General features: G+C 57.8%; 1 protein-coding gene across 1 annotated transcript; it reads left to right on the top strand.

The window, feature by feature from the left end:
- The first annotated feature begins 91 nt into the window (after positions 1-91).
- OVOL1 (ovo like transcriptional repressor 1) lies at positions 92-11,294 on the top strand. Its single transcript, XM_082341940.1, has 4 exons — positions 92-223; positions 6,790-7,007; positions 8,709-8,898; positions 9,098-11,294. The coding sequence occupies exons 1-4, from the start codon at positions 124-126 to the stop codon at positions 9,391-9,393; spliced, it is 804 nt and encodes a 267-aa protein (XP_082198066.1). The 5' UTR covers positions 92-123; the 3' UTR covers positions 9,394-11,294.
- Positions 11,295-19,473: the final 8,179 nt, after the last annotated feature.

The raw sequence follows: 19,473 nt of genomic DNA, 5'->3' as shown, positions 1-19,473 counted from the left end.
ACTTCTTCTCCGACCTGCTCCCCTACCCCCACCCCCGCCCGCCTCCAGCCCGGCCAGGGAAAGGTGGGACGGCTCCGGCTCTAGTTACGGAAGCGGCCGGTACCCGGCGAGGAGGGTTCGAAAATGCCCCGCGCGTTTCTGGTGAAGAAGCCGTGCGTCTCCACGTGCAGGAGGAACTGGAGCGAGCTCCCCGACGAGGAGCGCGGCGAGATCTACGTGCCAGGTGAGGCGCCCAGTCCGCGCGCCCCGAGCCCCGCGCCGCCGAGAGGGCGGCGGGGCCCCGTCGAGCGGCCGGCGTGCGGGGCGCAGTGGCGCGGAGCCCGGCGGCGGGCGCAGCTGGGGCGCCCGATTTAATATTTAAGCGGCCGCTGCCCCGTTAGCCCGCGGCGCGGCCGACCCCGGGCGCGGGGGGAGGGGAGGGCAGGGCCGGCGGAAGGAGCGGCCAAGCGGGGGCGGGGGTGGGCGCGGGGGCTGCCAGGTGGGGGCGACAGCCGTTCCCAGGACCCCGGCGGGGCGGGGGGCAGGCCTGTCCGAGGCGCGCGGGCCCGCGCGGTGCCGCCCTCCCCTCCACCGGTCCGAGCCGCGGCGCAGGGGAGGCAACGGGGTGTGTCACCGCTCAGGCAACCCTCCGCTCTCGTGTCGTAAATCCCGAAAGCCGGGACTTTTATGAGGCGGGAGGAGGGCACTGGAGCGGTGCCACTTCGGGGGGCAGGGAGCGAGCTGGAGTTTCGGCTGAGATTTGTGCAAAATGTAAGAGAAGACCCAGAGTTGAAGCCACCTTCATTGATCTCTCCCTCTCACCCACAACACTGGCTGCCAGAAGGTTCCCGTGAGGGTCGGGCAGGCAGGAGCTCCGAGCCGTGGGGAGCGCGAGACCGTGGGGAAGGCGCCGGGCTGCACCCCACTAGCCCTGAAGGCAAAGGTGGAATCAGCTCTCACCTCTGTTAGAAAAGCGCCTCCTTCGACCTTGCAGAGGACACCACTGAGCTGAGAGGGGTGTTAAAGGTCCCACCCCACAGCCAGGGAGCAGCCCCGGGGGAAGCTGGGGCACCAAGTTTATTTTCGGAAGACGCCTTGACAGCGTGGGAGTCAACTTTGGATGAGTAACCCCAGTTGTTTCTTCCTCCAGTGGCATCTTCCACGTTAGCCCCGAGACCTCTTATGCGCCTTCGGTCCTCCCCCACCCCTAACAGAATCTTTGGTCAGGAGCCAGTTTCCTTCGGAACTCCCCTTCCCCAGGCCTTGGGGGTGGGGCGCGGGATGCGCTAACACCCTGCCCGGCGCCTCCAAGGGGGGAGAGGTTGTAATTAACCAACCGACTTTGACCCTTGATCTGCAGGTTCCCCTGCATCGCCCCGGGCCTTGTAGGAGAGTGGTGAAATAAGGGCGGTGAGGGGCCCTGTGAGGGCTCTTGCCTCGGTTTCTCTCCTGAATAAATTGTTGGAGACTGTGGGTGTAGTGCTGGCCAGACGACCGTCAGGATCCTATGGCCTACAGGACTGGCGGGGTGTTTCACAGCTTAGCCTTATCTCAAGTGCCTAGGCCCCTATCTACAGCCTCCTTAAAAGGTGGGAATGCGCCAGCAGTCCTGATGACCCCAGTGGGGAAACTGAGACAGAAAGAGAAGTGAGCTGCCTCTACACTGGAGGCGGATCAGGGTGTGGGCCCAGGATTCTGTGTATAGTTTCTCGCTTCTCCAAGTTCCCCGGGGAGTTGATCGGTGTTCCACCTCCAGAAGGGCCATGTGAGGGGGTGAGGGACGCGAGCCCCCTTCCTTGCTCCTGCCTCCTCCCTCACCTGTGTCTGACTTGCTGCTTAGCTGCTCCTTGGGATCTGATAAACCGAACTTGGACTGTGTTAAAGGTGAGCGGAGCCTTGCTAGAGACTAGTGTGCTGTTATTTTTAGTTTTATTTCACATCCCAATCAGTAACAGATCATGTGTTGACTTTTACAAAGGACAAAGGAATTCCGTTTGTTCAAATCATTGACTTCCTTGCATCCTAGTGATTTTCCCCAGCACAGTTCTGGTGGCCATAGTGGGAGTGGCGGGGGAGACCTGCACCCAGGGGCTGTCCCATCAGGTGCACAGGACGGTCTGTGCCACCTGCCGCTGCTGTCCAGGTGAGGGGAGCCGCTCACTCTGCAGGATCATCCCGGAGGTAGGGTGGGGTCTAACCTGGAGGTGCAGGTGACAGTTTGCCAGGGAGAGTCCTGTGGGCTCAAGCAAAGAGTAGAAGTCAGAGAACTTACTTTTGCCTCTCAAAACCATGTGGCCCACTAGAGAGTTTTCCCACAGTTTTTGGAAATGAGAAAGGGAATGTTCTCGGGCCACGCTCGGGTGCCTCAGATGGCTAGAGGGTGGGGAGTGTGTCTTGTGGTGGCCTGTCCCCTGACTGGGCCATTCCATCACCAGCCGACCGTGACCCTAAGAGCCGGCTGGGCACGTTTCCTTCACCCACCTCACAGACTCAGCACGTTGTGACCAAATAAGCATTGACCCCGTCCGGTCCCACTGGGAGGCACCGGGAGGGCTGGGGAATGAAGCGTTTGAGGTCTGACCTTCCCGCCAGGGCCCTCTGAGACCCTTAGAGCAGCAAAGAATGCCTGGAAAGAAAGTGTTTACTGACTGAAGATCCTGGGCCCCGGCCTGGCAGCTCTGACTCCAGGGCCCCAGTCTGACCAGCACTCCAGCCTCTTCTCTGAGGCACAATTCTAGAGGTTTCCCGCCCTCAGTCCCCTGGGCCTCACTCTCCTCCCAAAACTGAGGGAAAAGCCCAGAAGTGGGCACAGGGGCTGGAAGGCTGCAGGGGTGGGCGACAGCACCACGCACGCTGGGAGCACTGAAAGGGTTCATGGTTAAGTTGCCACCTGTTTGGCCCTCGAGCCCCCGCCCTCCATCTCCACTGGCATCTCTCCTTCGTTGTGTCATTATTGACTGTGGAGTGCAGGGACTGATGCTGGTTTCTTGATGATGAACCCAGGCCCCTGTACCCAGGGGCTAAATTCCATCTCCTGGACCTAAGGGGAAGCTCCAGGAACGGGGATGAAGTGGGGTTCCCCAGGCCCGTGCTGAGAGGAATCTCAAAAGGCCAGGAAGGCACTGGAGGGCAGACCAGGCCTGGAAGCTGAATGACATGCTCCAGCCATGAGTATCCTGGGACCTCTTCCCTACCCCCACCCCAAAACGGCCCCCCCCACCTCCCCACTTCAGACGGAGCCTCTGCAGTCCGTCCTGCCAGTTCGTCAGCACATGCCCACCCCGGGGGGCAGCCAGGCTAAGGTGCGCGGGACTGGAGCGTCCTCAGCCTGGCTCTGACTAGGCAGTGTGGGCACCTGGGCAGCTCTTTCTGGGCCGGGTTAGAAAGGCTGAGAAAGTCAGCTTTGGGGCCCAGAGTACACGTGTAGGGGCGCGAGGGAGTGGAGTTGGGGAGAGATTATGCCTCTGACGGTGATCATTCTGATTCCTGGGACGTGTTGGCAGTGAGGGACACGTCTGCCGAGCTCTGCGCGCGAGCAAGCCTGGGAGGGTAGACAGCCAGCTCACGGATGGGTACGGTGGGCTAGATGGGATTCCTAGCTGTCCCACGGGGTGCCGTCACCCAAGCTGCCAGGCTGTTTGTCCCTAGCTTGGGTGACCTGAGGCAGAGTCCTGCCAGACTGTTTGTCCCAGAAAGAGAGCAGGTGAGGCCGAGTCCTCTGGGCACAGGGAGGATGGGAGCAAAGCATGGCCATTGTTGATGTCAGGCTTCTTCTTTAACTCTCTTCATGCTCAGCAAGTATCGTGTGGCGTCCCACAGGGGTGCCAGCCCCGTGCTGCACGGGAGGGAGGGAAGGAAGGACGCAAACACAGTACAGTTCCGCCGGTTGCGGCGTCCACCCTGGTGTGAGGGCTGAGGTGCACAGGGTTGGTTAACTTCACTGTGGACATGGTATGAGAAACGGTTGGGAAAGGGGGGAAAGATCCTGCCTGAGAGAAAAACTTGGCGTTCACAGAATGGAAACGACAGGCTGAGAGATGGGCCCGTTGTGTTTCCAGGGCTGCCCAGCTCTGCCAGTTGGCTGGCACTGGCTCCCTTTCAGGCCCCTGCTAGCTGACCTGGGGGCCGGAGGAGATGGGCACAGGGGACCTTGCCCTTCCTGATAGGGGTGCAAGACCACCTAACGCCAGCCTGGGCTGTGCTGACACACTGGGCTCCCCCCCACCAACCCCGCTTCCAGGTCGGCAGCAGCCCCAGCCCGTGGCTAGGTGTCCTCATGTCTGCTTCACCCGCTCTCCCCAGAGAGCCTAGGGCCAGGCCTCGTGCCCAGCCCTGGCGTGAGGCCTTGGATAGGGTAGGACCTGGCACCCTGTCTGGTATTTGGGCCAGGAGCTTTCAATCCAAGAGAGAGGGGACTTGCTGAAGACCTCGGGTGGGAAGCTGCTCTGGGCCCAATGCCCACAATGTCATCCAGGTGGAGGCGTGTTGAGCCGACAGAAAGGGAACCCGTGCGGCCCCTGAGGGGGTAGGGACAGGGCCTTGCCACACTCCTCAGCCGCGGGCGGGCGGTGAGTAGCCACAGCGGCCGCCACCTTGCCGGAAACATCTAATTAGGGGGCAGAGAGCAGCACAAGCAGGGCCCAGCCAGTTCTGCTTCCTGCCGCTCGGTGACACCCAGCGATGGGCACAGCGGCAGGGACACGCTCCCCGGGGTGGCAGGAAGACGGGTTTGGCGGGGCGCGTGGGATGAGGCAACCGTCCGCACCCTGGCGACCTCACCTGCCCCTCTCTTCGGGGGAAAGCGGCACACAGGCAGACCGGGCAGGCCCGCTCCCTGTCCCCGGTCCCCCAGCACTGTCATTTCAGGGCCTCTGCGGAACGGGAGAGGCAGGCCTGGGAAACAGGTCTCCCCCTAAACCTGCTTACATCCTCAGAACCCTCACCGTGGACCCCGCTCTAGTGGAGCCAGGGAGCCAAGGGTGACAACTCGTTTGAGCGCAAACCGGTTAACCCTCCCCTGTTGTCACTCCTCCCTCTGCTCCTCCGCGTGCAGGCTCTGCGGCCAGGCTCCAACTTGCGGGAGCCTTGATCTCGCTATCTGATACGGAAAGACAGAAGAGGGTAGAGGTTCCTGTTTGTCTCTACCTGGATTGAGAAATGGAAATTGTCATCCAGTCTTGAATTCTCAGCCAAGATCTCCAATAGCTGGTGATCTGGCATAAATTGAAGCTGCCAACACTCGGACACGCCCGCCCTCCGGCAGCCCCCATCCCTGTACACAGACAGCTGTCACGGTGGGAGGACCGGGGGCGGGGTGGGGGCACCTCCGAGAGCTCCGGCCTGACGTCCAGCCGTCCAGGGCTTGGAGAGAGGCCAGGCCAGGGCCAGGTGCTGGTGAATCAACTCCCGGAATGAGGTGGCTCATTAGAGTCCCCAGACGGACAGACAGACGGCGCCAGTGCCAGCAGAACGGGTTTGGGTGGCGGGCAGGCGCATTCTTCCCCTGTCAGAACTTTGTTGTGTTTGAAGGGGGCGAGAGTGGGGGCCTCTCCCGAAACTTGGGTGCCTTCATGTTCGCCCTTCCTCCGTTGGTGTGTCCTCTGCTTCCAGCCTCGCCCGCTGCATCCTGCTGGGGGCCGCCCCTCCCTGGGACCCCGTCCACTGTCTCACTGGCCGGGGGCTGCGGGCGCAGGGGGCCTTCTTCATGGTTCTGAGACCCTAAGTCAACCTGCTAAGTCCCTCTCCCTGAAGCCCACTCATCCTTTCCTTCCCGTGCCCCTCTTGAGTTTTCCTTCTGAGGCTTGGAAAATGTTCCTAGCTCAGCCTCTTCGGGAGAAAAATACTGACCAAACTGTAACATTAGATTGTTTGCCTCAGCTCTGGGGGTTTGAGACTTGTCTCCTCTGTGTCACTCGGGAGAGCTCCCCTCCTGTCTAGTCAGGACGAGGGCCAAGCCTCTCCGGCCCTGTTTAGCGTGAGGTGTCTGCCGTGGGGAGCAGCGTGTCAAAGGGCTGCCGGTATTGCTGGTATCGCCGCAGCTGCCGTGCAGAGGGCGGGAGCCCAGCCCTCAAAGCGCCACAGCGACAGAGCGAGTGAGCGGTCCCTGCTCTGGGCGAGGCTTGCGTAAGCGCCGGGCAGGCTGCCCAGGAGACTGTTAGGCCGCATCCACCTGCTGCTCCCTGACCTCCTCCCTGCCCTGCCCCACCCGGCCTGCTCGCCTGCTAAGCTGGGCCAGCGGGAGTGGGGAGCCTGGAGCCCCAGTGAGCTGCAACGTCAGGGACAGACCACCCTGAAGGAGAGTGGGGTTAGGACCGCCCCGTTCCCTACGGCCAGCAGCTAAATCTGCCTGGAAGAGAGGCCCGGAGTGGCGCAGACCACCGGGACCCTTCTGGGGCAGGGATGAGTCCCTGGGTCCAGGGCCTCCAGTGGTGCCCTTTGTCCCTGCAGGAGCGTGGATGAGGCCTGGAATCCAGAGGGACTGGCCCAGGTGGGGCAGGCAGACAGCTCGGGAAGAATAATTGGCAGGGCAGGTTTGGTCCTCCCAGTTCCGCTAAGACACAAATTACTCAGCGGGCAGGCCTGTGGGCCGTGGAGCTTGGCTGGCGTCACCTGTAATTACCTTAATGGGGTGGGGGGAGGGAGGTGTGGCATGCAGTGGGCTGGGGGCAGCCCTGCTCTGCCACATGCCTGCAAGGGGTGGGACAGCGGCTCCAGGTTCCAGCCAGCTTACCACCAGGGAACCTTCCTGAAACCCCGCGCAGTCCCCTTTTCGCCACCAAGCCCCTCACTTGGCTGTTCTTCTCTTCCCAGTCAGCCTAGGCTTCTGCCCACCACAGCCCTACAGGGAGCCAGAGCCATCAGTGGCCGAACCCCCTTCTTGCCCCCTGGCTTTGGACATGAGCCTTCGGGACTCCAGCTATAGTGTGACCCCAGGGCCCTGCGTGGTGGCCCAGCTGCCCTCCGAAGACACGAGCCGCCTGGCAGACCCACAGAGCAGGGACCATGGCTTCCTGCGCACCAAGATGAAGGTACTGACCCTCACGCTGTCTCCAACGACCAGGGGCACGTGTATCCTCCTGGGTCCAGCCCACGAGACGTGGCACAAATGAGACTTAAGCAGAGATTGGTCTTGAGTCTGGGTCTAGGTTTCTGCAGAGAAGTGAACCTCACTGGAGCACAGACGGGGGTGGGAAAGAAGAGAAGTGGGTCGGAAGTGAGAATGCCCATGCGCTGGGGAGAAGCAGTGAGGTTCAAAAGACGCTTAACCCTTTTGGAGTCCTCTCTGGGGGTTGTTTAGCTTCGTTTCTGGTCTTGAGGGGAGGCACCTCTTTACACAGAAGTCCTAGGAGAAGCGGGGAAGCGTGAGCCTGGCTCTGCAATCTGGCCTGGGCCTGCGTCTCCGCCGGCTGAGAGTGAGGTCTGGAGTCTGCTGGGTGGTCGACTCCCTGCGCATGTGCCCAGCGGCAGTCTCCGCCTCGCCCAAGCGTGTGCTTCCATCCCAGAGCCCTGGGTCTGGGGCGGGGCCTGGTGAGCGCCCACTGCTCAGCAGCCGAGGCAGGAAGGAGCTCACGGGAATGCCCCTGCTTTCCAGGAGCACGAGGAGCGTGCTAACAGCAGGGCCGTCTCTGGCTGGGCCTGCATTCCTGAAAGCTCCGGGATCTGGAAGCAGTCATCTAGAGGAAGGGCTCCCGTGGAGCTTTCCTATGAGCCAAAAGACTGAAGAAAACTGGCTGTGCAATGCTGTTCCTGCCTCTCTTACCTGCGGAGGCCGCATGTTGTAACCAGAGGGGAATCGCCAAGACATGTGCTGGGCGGTTGGCCGGGGAGCTGACACAGTGCCCCTGATCCCCGAGGGCCCTTCCTCCCACCCCTTAATCCCAGTGGCTAGGGAGCGCGTGGAGAGAGAGAGCAGGGGGCACAGGACAGCAGATGTGCCAGAGGAGCGAGTCCTGACCCCAAAGGGCTTGATTAGCTAGCAAGAAGGCATTTACCCGGTGCCAGAAGCAGTGCAGGGCCAGAAGGCACGGGGTGATGGGGTGCACCCGGTGCCCAGGGAGCTCGGGAGGAGTGGCCAGTGACAAAGCCACCACAAAGCACAAGTAACCTCTGAACATTCACAGAGGTAGGGCGTTGAGGCCACGTCTCCACTTCTGAACAGCTGTTCCATAATTACAAAGAAAATGAAAAATGTTTATAAGCAAAAGAGTCATCAGGGTGGCAAAGGGACTCAGACCAGACCACGTCAGGCTCAAGTAAGGCCAGGGGCTGGGCTGGCCTGCGAGGGGACTCCAGGCTCCCAGTGGTGGCCTCAGCCTGGGAAGGCTGCACGGAGACCGCGTCGTGGGCACTCTTCCCTGTCCTAAGGCGTAGAATGGGAACAGAGAGCAGAAACTACAGAGAAAGATTTGGGCTCAGTGAAGGGAGGACTTTCTAACAGGTAGAGTTACTGAATCGGGCTGTTTCTGTGGGGAGCTGGCCACCCATCTCTAGAGATGGTAAGGAAGGGGCTGGGTGGCGGCCCTGCACAGAGACTCAGGAGCCCAACAGGAGGCTGACCTTCCTTCCAGCCCCACCACCAGACCTCTGGGAGCCAGCGGCACAGAGGTGTGGCGTCTGGGGTGGGCACCGCCCTCCTCACGTGGCTGGGGGCTGGTGTGTGTGTCCTCCCAATCTGCCACCTGCAGCCCCAACTCCTGGGTGTCCGTCACAAACCCCGTCCTTGCCCACAGGTGACCCTAGGGGACACTCCCAGTGGAGACCTCTTCACCTGCCACATCTGCCAGAAGGCCTTCACGTACCAGCGCATGCTGAATCGCCACATGAAGTGTCACAACGACGTCAAGAGGCACCTCTGCACTTACTGCGGGAAGGGCTTCAACGACACCTTCGACCTGAAGAGACACGTGCGCACCCACACTGGTAAGAGGAGCCCGCGCGGCGGAGGCCACGGCCGCTGCCGCCGCGCTGCTGTCCTGGGCCCGGGGGGGCCTGGGAGCTCTGGGCGGACGTCCTCCGCGGCCCGTCAGTCCGGTCGCTGAGGAGCTGGAGTCGGGCAGGCCTCCGGGCGCTCCTCTGCCGCGGAGTCGGGTCCCTGACGCCGGCGCTGTCCTCCCCGCAGGCGTGCGGCCCTACAAGTGCAGCCTGTGTGACAAGGCCTTCACGCAACGCTGCTCTCTGGAGTCTCATCTCAAGAAGATCCACGGCGTGCAGCAGAAGTACGCGTACAAGGAGCGGCGGGCCAAGCTGTACGTGTGCGAGGAGTGCGGCTGCACGTCCGAGAGCCAGGAGGGCCACGTCCTGCACCTGAAGGAGCACCACCCTGACAGCCCGCTGCTGCGCAAGACCTCCAAGAAGGTGGCCGTGGCCCTGCAGGACACCGTCACCTCCCTGCTGCAGAGCAGTCACCACCTCTGAGCAGCGGCGCCCCGGCCTGGGCAGCCCGGAGGAGGCGAGGGCCGCCTCCCTGCCCCCCCGGACAGCCCGCCCTCTGCGGCCTCCTGCCGGAACGCCGGTGACCAGGCGTGGAGCCCGCGGGCACGCGTGCTCGCTCAGGCCGGCGCTGACCTCTGCTCGCATTTGCGTCGGTGTCTGGGGGGCAGAGGCCGCTCTGAGCCCGGGCAGACATGTGTAACTGTGGGGCAGGGTGGGGCGGGCCAGGGCTGCCTTCGATTTGAAGCAGCTCGGGTCCAGAGACAGGACTTCCTTCCCAGAGGAGGTACGTGAGGGCGATCCTGTTGTCCTCTGCTTCCGGAGCAGCGGGGGGATGGGGGGCTGCTGGTCCCCCGTGGATGGCAGAGTCAGGTGCCCCGGCAGAGGGCACCCCTGCAAACAACAGCCGTGCAGGAGTTGGCGGCGGCCCGCCCGGCCATGTTTCTCGCGGTCAGGGCTGCAGGGGCGCTGCGGGGCGCCGCTCTTCGACAGGGAGATGCACGCGTGTGTGCACAGCCGTGGACGTGCGCGCATGCGGGAGGCCTTGCCATATATCACCTCATTTTTAAGAAATCAACTACAAGGTGCCAAGGAGGTTTTATTTCCTTTTTTAAAAGATGACATGTGTACAGATAGTAATATATTTTTGGTGCCGATGGCGACTATTTTAAGAGAGGGTGGAGCTGGCTTTTCTCCTCCCCACGCAGTTCTATTTATCCTGGACATTTCACACCTCCTCTGTGCCTTGGCTCTGGGGTGGCTGCCCTGACCCAGCCCCACCCCTCATACCTCCTGAGATATTTAACCTAAGACTTTCCTCCAGCCCTGCCTGGAGGAGGGTGTACTGCTCTCTGCTCTCCCTCTTCTGCCGGGACGGCCGTCACATCTTCTGCTCTTCCCTCCCCGTGTCTCTGCCTCCCTCCCACATCCTTTCAAGGCAAGTCTCAGGGTGACCGAGAGCCTCCTGGTCTACTGAAAACAGACCTTTTGCGGAACGACTCACCATTCCGGAGATCCGGGGTGGGGGGCGTCCAGCTGCGGCCGCAGGGGTCAGCCGGGCGGGGTGGTGAGGCTGTGATGCGCCCAGAGTCCACTGCCTGAAGTAACAGCAAGAGTGCAGGGCCAGGCCGCGAGGCCTGCTCTTTTCCTGGGAGAGTCAAAAACCCTAGGGCGGGAGCAAAAATATTGGGACAGAATAATAACCAGACACATCAGAAACTTCTAGAGGGAGGACAGTATTAGATGGTTAACAGGTTATATTTGTAGCCTTTTTCCTGAATGTTTGGCAAATGGCGAGGCTGGGTCTTGAGCACCTAAGGAGGGAGCCACCCCTGGCTGGCTGGCTCCACCTGAGGGACTCGGCCAGGCTCCCTTGGCTTGGCTGGGCTTCCTGCTAAGAACACGAAAGGGGTGTGGGTCAAAAGGGAAAGACGGGCAGGGGCCGGAGCCAGCCTGCCGAAGAATGAGAAGGCAAACTCGAAAGAGAACACAGAACAGAGCAGGTGAAGCCGCCCCGTGAAGCCAAAGCCCAGGCGGAACCAGCCTTGGCCTCTCCTGCCCGGAAAGGGCAGCATCTGCACAGTCCCCGGATGCAGGGAAGGAGCCTTCTCTGACCTCCCTCTGAATGTGTATGGATTGTTCTGGAAGACGCTCGTTTTAGTTTACTTTAGAGTCTGTGGGAGCTGCTGTATTCTGGAAGTTGTATAGCATAAACTAACATTCTCTGGAAGCCTTGTCTTGTTTACATTTCTGTATCCCTGTGTTCATTGCCTGTTCATTGTTCATCTCTGTGTTCATTGCCTATCTGAGGCAGTCACAAAGCTCTGTGTTGTCTGTTTTATAACTTTCCCCTCAACTATCAAAATAAAGAACTATCATTTTCTGTGTTTCTGCTTTTTTGTTTTATAGACCTCGTTTTTCCACCTGCAGGGAAATTAATCAAAACAATTGATGCATTCTATTCAAAGCTTTACCCTTTTACAGGTAGCGATGGCCCTGAAGTCAAGACAAGAGCCTGCTAGATAAAGTGGCCTGCCCATGGTCTGGGCGGTCAGTGCCTGCTGACCCCAAGGCCGCATGTTCTGCTCTTCACGGTGGCAGCGGGCCCTCCCCTGGCTCCTGCAGCCTGACTGACTCGTGGCTCTCCTCCAGCGGGTGCAGTTACTTGGGGTCCAGTCTCTTCCGCACACCCTGCCAGGACCACAGGAGGAAAAGCCACATTCCTAAATAGTAGGGCGCAAAATTCCCGTCACTTCTGGGTCAGACACCTAGCTGTAGGGATGGTCACACCTGCACAGCACTTGTTCTGGGCCAGGCACACTCGTGTTTCATGCATATTAGCTCCCTTGATCTTCCAGCCACCCTCCGAGATGGGGGCTGCTCCCCACACCCGACAGAGAGGTTAGGCAGCTGGCCCCAAGTCTCATGACTAACTAGTAGTGGAGCTGGGCTAGAAGCCAGACAGCCTGGCTCAGGGTCTGTGCTTGGAAGCACGCGCACACTGCTGACGGAGAGGCCGGCAGGTGGCCTCGCACCTCTAGGCAACTCAAAGTAGAGGGAAACTTAGAGATTACCTGGCCGTGCCCATCACCTACCCAGGATCGCTTGGGGAGACCTGATCACTCTGGGGACCCTGGTCCCCGAGTCCCAGTTCAGCGGTTTTTCATCACGCCCCCGCCAGGGATGGAGGAGGGGGCTGCCAGGCCTGGGCCCTTGGCAGATGTCCCGGGAGGCGTGAGAAGAGTTGGTAGTCCTGTTGCTGCGAGGAGAAAGGAAAACATTGATCTGACCTCTAAGGCTCCCTGTGTGAAGCCCAGAGGACTGGAAAGGGCCCCTAACCCTCCCTATGTCTCTTTAAATAGCCAGACACAGAGGGTTTCTCTTTACCTCTAGAAGCCTCCCAATGTGAAAGGCAAACCAAATCCCATTTTTACATGTCCCAAGATGGGCAGAGCCCATTGTTGGGAACCCAGATGATTAACTGTTATGCAAACTTTAGGGGGAGCAAGCTTTCCAGGAAGCCAGGGATGGGGGTGGGGAGAGGGTTCCCGGGGCGCCCTCCAAGCCACTCCTCAGAAGGGCTCAAGGGCGGCCACCACTCAGACAGGGTCAGGCGAGCTGTCACATTTTGAGGGCCCATAATGATCTCGGGACTCTGCAGGATGGGTGCCGGGAGGGAAACGGGAACGGTGCGGGTACCCTCCGCTGCCTGGGAAATAGGCAGCAGCCGGGCAGAGGGGAGAGATTAGTGCAAGTCAGTGGATAACTAAGGGTAAATGGTGTGGCCAGACTACGAAGGCTGTGGAACCCAAAAAGGAGGTTTTTGCATTTGAAAGAATGAAGACTTCTTGGAAGAGGTGGGGTTCAGCTGGGCTGGAAAAATGGGAGAGTCTGACTAGAACAAAAGAGGAGGGGAGGTGTTTCAAGGAGGGAAAGAGGAGGATCAGACCCAGAAGAGAGGTGTGGGCTCTGGGCCAGCAGGGGCCTCACCCGACCCACCGACAATCCGACAACCCGGATGCTGTCATTCGTTCAGCCACACCACCGTGTTTTTTTGAGCCCTGCCCAGGTGCCAACAAGAACTGGTAACAAAACAAAATTCTGAGAGACAGGAGAGCTGGGTGGGACCTAGCAAGACGTCCGGCCTAATGGAGGATGGAAGGAGAGTCCTATTTATACAGCTAAAGACAGAGCAACCAAGTGCACGGTGGGGGGAACTTTACAGCATCAGGAAGTGCTGCGAAGGTTTATACTTTATATTTTTATGTATTTTCTAATGTTTTTACAATGAGCATATATAATTTTTACAGTCAGAAGAAAATCAAGTTATAAAACAATTCAGGGCTTTTAGTCAACTTGAAGTTCAACACGTCACTGGGGATGGGGCCGCCCAAAGAAGCACTAGTGTGACCCTGGATGACACCAGAAGCGTGACGTCAACAGCCGAGACTGCCCTCTGCCTGCCTGGGCCCGTCACCAGTAGGTGGGTGGCAGGAAAAGAGCAGTGACGGGGCTTGAGGCCCAGCCCTGTGATGGCCTTGAGGCCATCTGTGTGGCCTTGGGCAAGCGACCTAACCCTTCAGTTTCCTTGTGTATAAAATGAGGTGGGTTCCGAAGTTCAAACGCCCTTTCTGTTCTAAAGACTTCGTGTCTCTATGCCCCCATCTCAATAACACCCTTGAAGAAACTCACTGACAAACTGCAGCGGAGACGAGGAGGCGCAGACGGCCGAGAAGGTGGCTGTGCGAGTGGGGAAGACCAACCACACGGCTGCTGGCTTGAAGCAGGCGGAAAGGCTCATTCCGGTGGACCCAGCGGGCAGAACCTGGGCAGAGAGGTGAGCATCAGAGGGGCACAGCCTCCACTGCAGGGAGCCCTGGCACAGCTTAACGTGGGGCAGCGGCTTGGGAGGGAGGCGCCCTGGGCATTGTCACTGGGGGCTGCTGGCTGGGGCTGGGAAGCCATTCGTTAGGAATTTCTACGGGGACTCAGTGGCGGGGCTGAAGGCTGGACAAAATACAAGACTTTCCAGCCATGAAATTCTAAGGGGTCGGGCTGTGGCCGTGACTTCCAGGCCTAATCCCCATTCCCAAGAAGGCAGAGCCTGGGTGAAAATGCTAGTGAAGAGAATGGAATGGATAAGAAAACCCTGGAAGTGGGGGACCAGTTGGGAGGCTGGGCTTGGGTGGTGAAGACCTGGTCTTGCTGAAGGAAGGGCTCCCCTCGCCCGTCCTCTGGGGCCACCCAGGACGAGTCCACTCCCTCAGGCGGTGGTGGTCGCCTGACCAAGAATTTCCAGCCCTCTTCATGTCCAAGACCAATCTACCCTCCATTCCTCACGCCAGCCCCCTTCCCCAGTTTCTAGAGTCTGTTTTGATACTCCATCCCTCACCCCGCAGGCTCCCAGCTCCCAGCTTTCTGGTTCCTGTAACCCATCAGTCAGGCCCTCTCAATCCTCCTCTGGGACGGCCCTCCTTGCCTGGCAGCCCCACCCCCTGGGCGGCAGGCTCGCTGACACTTGGGGACTCAGGTCCGACACCAGCAGGTGTGGAGATTCTGGTCCTGGGCAAGGGTGGTACATTGAGAATTATAATATGTCTTCCAGGTTCTGTTTCCTGAACGTAAGAGCTTGGTAACAAGGGACCGATTTCCTTTGTTCCTCACTTGTTCTCTCTACATAAAATGAGAATACTTCTACCCCATCAAGCTTTCAAAGTAGAACACAAAGCAGGCATCTAAAAATGTGTTCAGAGATGTGAGGGGTAGGGAGCCAGTTGCACTGTGTAACCTGCCTAAATCTCAAACAGGAGCACCCGCCTGTCCTCAGAATTCACCTGTGACTTAACGCTTGAGGGCGGCTAGCATGCCCCCCCTGCTCCCACCCCCTCCCACCGCCACGGAGAGGAAGCCGGGGCAGGGCTGCCCAGGGCAGAGAGCAAGTGAGCTCTGCGTCCAGGCTGCGGGGCCGCACGGCCTGCTAGGTGACAGCAGCACGGGCTCGTTCCGCAGAGCAGAGGGACCACGGCATTCAGGGTGGGAGGCCAAACCGAGAGAGGCTCAGGGCACTGAGAGATGCCAGGGTCACTCACCGCTAAGCCCCGTGCTCCTGGAGCCGCGTCACTGGCCCTTTACATATATATATATATTTTTTAACGTCTTTATTGGAGTATAATTGCTTTACAATGATGTGTTGGTTTCTGCCGTATAACCAAGCGAATCAGCTATATGTGTACATATATCCCCACATCTCCTCCCTCTTGCGTCTCCCTCCCTCCCACCCTCCCTATCCCACCCCTCTAGGTGGTCACAAAGCACCGAGCTGATCTCCCTGTGCTATGTGGCTGCTTCCCACTAGCTATCTATTTTACGTTTGGTAGTGTATATATGTCCATGCCACTCTCTCACTTCATCCCAGCTTACCCTTCCCCCTCCCGGTGTCCTCAAGGCCATTCTCTACGTCTGCGTCTTCATTCCTGTCCTGCCCCTAGACACCGGCCCTTTAATAGCAGCTAATCACCGCTTGCATTTATTGAGCTCCTAGTACTTGTGGTGGGCAGGCACCGAGCTGCGCTTCCCTCTGACGTCACTAATCCCCACAACCACCCTGGGAAGTAGCTATTATTGTTCTTGTTTTTAGACAAAGAAATTGAGGCTCAGGGACATTAAATGTCTTGCTCAAGGTCACACGGGCTCCAGTCTGAGGCCTCTCAGGCCGGGGCTCCCGTGTCTCAACCCTCCATGATCATGAGATGGGAGAGCCTTTCCCTTCACGAGCACCTACTCTGTGCCAAGCCCTGTGCTGAGGCGTTGGGGATGCAAAGACGAATGAGGTCCCCGCGCTCCGGGGTTTACCTTGCGGTGGGGGAACTGCACTAGCGGGTGAGAGCCGAGGAAGCAGGAAGGGACCCAGGCTGCCCTGAGCTCTGCCCTCGAGCAGAGATCTCTGAAGCTCCCAAACGACCCCACGTCCGCAGAGTGGAGGAAAGAGAAAGGAGGGAGAAACCCTGACACGGACGATCCCCCACTACCGTCTGTCTGGTGATTTGTGCACTAGCCCCGAGGTCTAGACTCTCCAGATGAGGAAAGCGAAGCCTAGACAGGTTAGCAAGAGGCCAAGGCCACCGCGGCCACCTGGCAGAGCAACCACTGCGCAGGCACCTGACTGGAGCTCCCCAAGCTCTCCCTGACGGGCATCACATGGTCCTCGTGGGAAATGTGTGAAAATACAAGAAAAGAGGGCTCTGGAAACTCCAAAAGTCCTCCACAAGAGACCAAGGGGGCCAAAGGTGGCGGGGGTCTAGCTCCTGCCACAGAAATGTTTGTGCCTGTTACTGTCCCAGCCACAGCCAGCTTCCAAACATTCCAAACCTGGAGAAAGGGCGGGAGGGGAGATGCACGGGGCATGGAGGGTGGACCAGGACGTTCCAAACCCACAGGAGCTCGGAAGTGAACTCCCAGCATCCGCCCCACCCTGCCCTGACCTTCTCCCTACAGTCCCAGTTTTCCCAGGTAGTGATCTTGCCGGTAAGAAACTCACCCTGTCCTCACCACCTCCGCCCGTCCAGTCCAGCCAGCTCCTGCCTGGCCCCTCCGGGCCTCCCCCGCCTCTGGGGGGACTCTAGGTAACAGGCCCGGGGACCCTCCCCCTCCCCACGCACAGCGCTTAGTTAGTAAAGGAGGCCAGGGGAACGGGTGGGACTGGCGTCCCTTCTGCCAGCGGTGATAACAGGGCAACTGAGACTCAGGGAGAGGAGGGAAGGCCGGCGGCCGACAGCCCTGCATCAGGGGCTTGCTCAGAAGCAAGAGGGGCCCTTGGAGAGTGGGGTTCTCTGTTCCTGCCGTGACAGACCCAACCAGTACTTCCTGCCCTACCTGACAAGACAGTCCCCGCTGATGCTAAGACCCCTACATGGTCTCCTCCCCCATCCTCCCAGGGCTTCTTTTTTGTTTCTTTTTAATTACTTAATTTGTTTTTGGCTGCGTTGGGTCTTCGTTGCTGCACGCGGGCTTTCTCTAGCTGCGGCGAGCAGGGTCTACTCTTCGTTGCAGTGTGCGGACTTCTCATTGTGCTGGCTTCTCTTGTTGCGGAGCACAGGCTCTAGGTGCGCGGGCTCAGTAGTCGTGGCTCGTGGGCTCTAGAGCGCAGGCTCAGTAGTTGTGGCGCACGGGCTTAGTTGCTCCGCGGCATGTGGGACCTTCCCCGACCAGGGCTCGAACCCGTGTCCCCTGCATTGGCAGGCGGATTCTTAACCACTGTGCCACCAGGGAAGTCCCTCCCAGGGCTTCTGAGAAGTTCACATCAGGGTTTTCTGATGGAACCTCTGGGGGGCCCACCAGCACTCCCAGGGCAGTGGCCTGTGTAAGGGGAGGGGGTGATGAGGTCCTGGAAGTTGGGGTGGAGGGATGGGGGGCTTGGTGCCCGGGGGGGGAGGAATGGCATTGCCTAAGGAGGCTAGGGTGCTTCTAGGGGTGAGCATTGGAGGAGGAACCTTCTACAGAATTTACTGTGTTTGTGGGGAATTTGTTAAAGAAAAAGTATAGGAAAAAGAGCAAAGCATCCACGGCCTGGTTGGAAGAGTTGGAGGAAAGCAGTGTGTACCCGCATTCAAGATGGTGCACTAACAGGTAGTATTAGGGACTTCCCTGGTGATCCAGGGGTTAAGGATTGGTCTCGCAATGCAGGAGACACCGGTTCGATCCCTGGTCGGGGAACTAACATCCCATATGCCGAGAGGCAACTAAGCCTGTGCGCCACAACCAGAGAGAAGCTCTCAACTAGAGAGAAGCGCGTGCGCTGCAATGAAAAGATCCCTCGTGCTGCAACTAAGAGCTGACGCAGCCAATAAATACATAAATAAACATTAAAAAAAAAAAGATGTGATGTCAAAATGACTTTTTGGCAGATAAAATTTTAGCCTTAATATAAAGAGTTCTTACATATCAGTAAGGAAAAGAAAATGCGGACCATTGAAAACTGGCAAATAGTATGAATGAGCTATTCACGAAAGAGCTTCAAATGATAAAAATCATAAAAATAAACTTCATTCATAATCAAATAAATAAAAATTAAAATCAGATATAGAAGTCTATCATAAGACTGGTTACAACAGTGAAAAAGTAGGAACAATCCAAATGTTTACCTCTAGCGTACCATCCAAAATTATAATGAAATATTGTGTATCCATTAAATATGATTTTATGAAAGTATTTACTAACAGGAAAATGTTTACAATATATTAAGTTTAAAAAGCAGATTCTAAAGCAGTGTTATGGATAGGCGCATTTTCCATTTCTGTAAACACAAGTAGGTCAACATGTACATCATAAAAGTTGTGGAAGACCAGACACCACGACGTTCACAATATTAAGTTATTCTTCAATGGTGGAATTATGACTTTTATTTTCCTCTGTTTTGTTTGTCTATATTTTGTGCTTTTCTACAATGATCCCATATTGCTTTCGTTATGAAAAGAAACCTTCTTGGGGACTTTGAAAGAGTTCTTGGCAGAGGGAACGTAAAAATTGTTGCTTTCTGTATACACTCTTCACCAAGAAACGGAGAGTCTTCTCCCATTTGGTGATCACAGAGTGGGGGTGGGATGGGAATGGGTGGGAGGAAGGCTGAGGTCCAAGGTCAGCTGGGGGTGAGGAAAGGGATCCAGGAATCCCAACTCTGATGTTGCTCTGAAGCCCTCAGGGGCCCACGACCTTGTATAGAAGGCACAGAGGATTTGAAGTCAGAGAACGTGAGCCGATCCCGGGTCCACCAGTTGACACAAAGGAAGCCACTTTATCTTTCTGAAACTCATTGTCTAGAAAGTGGAAGTAACAGTAATGCAGGATTATTATGAGGATCGTATAAGACAATTATTTTCTTTGCAAGGTATAAAGCCCTAATCGGGGACTTCCCTGGTGGTCCAGTGGTTAAGACTCCACGCTCCCACTGCAGGGGGCATGGGTTCGATCCCTAGTCCAGGGAATTAAGATCCCGCATGCTGTGCAGCGCGGCTGAAAAAAAGAAAAAAAGAAAAAAAAAGAAAAGCCCTAAACAAGTGTTAGATGTTGTAGTTAATAACATTGATCAGCCTGAGCAAGAAAGCTGGCCATCTGCTGTCGTCAGGGCTGTGCCGGACATGCGGGAATTGAGGGGTAAGTTCCCATGTGGTCCAGGAAAACTTGGATTTCCCAGTCCATACTCATAGCATATAAAAATAAAATAAAAATAAAACGAGCTCGGAGGAAAGTGTTCGGGGACCCACTGTCTGCTCTTTGAGCAAAAAATATGTAGCCAGTGATAAGAGCTCCCTGGTAGTCCTGTGCTGGGCAGTGGAAAGGAGGAGAAAATGGCCCAAAATGCAGAGGTCTCTGACCCCCTTCACCTAGAGTTGTTTACTGATGTTCTGGCAAAATGCTTGGGGGCTAAGGTGGGTGGACCAAGGATGCCACAGTTTGTCATCTAAGGAGACTGGGAGAGGCTGGGTGGCAGTTCCGGTTAGATAGGTCCCCACCCTGCACGAGATGGGGGAAGCCATGGCTTCTGGGCGGAGGTGGCGGGCACACCCATGA

This window comes from Balaenoptera borealis (genome assembly GCF_965194805.1).
Source record: "Balaenoptera borealis genome assembly, chromosome: 11".
In the NCBI taxonomy this organism is placed as follows: Eukaryota; Metazoa; Chordata; class Mammalia; order Artiodactyla; family Balaenopteridae; genus Balaenoptera; species Balaenoptera borealis.
This window is presented reverse-complemented; position numbering and strand designations above follow the sequence as displayed.

What these genes read in the sequence shown, in the direction of transcription:
- OVOL1 (XM_082341940.1), top strand. Translation starts at nt 124, where the DNA reads ATGCCCCGCGCGTTTCTGGTGAAGAAGCCGTGCGTCTCCACGTGCAGG. An exon ending in CGGCGAGATCTACGTGCCAG is followed by an intron (nt 224 to 6,789) that starts GTGAGGCGCCCA and finishes TTCTCTTCCCAG; the next exon opens with TCAGCCTAGGCTTCTGCCCA. An exon ending in TCCTGCGCACCAAGATGAAG is followed by an intron (nt 7,008 to 8,708) that starts GTACTGACCCTC and finishes CCTTGCCCACAG; the next exon opens with GTGACCCTAGGGGACACTCC.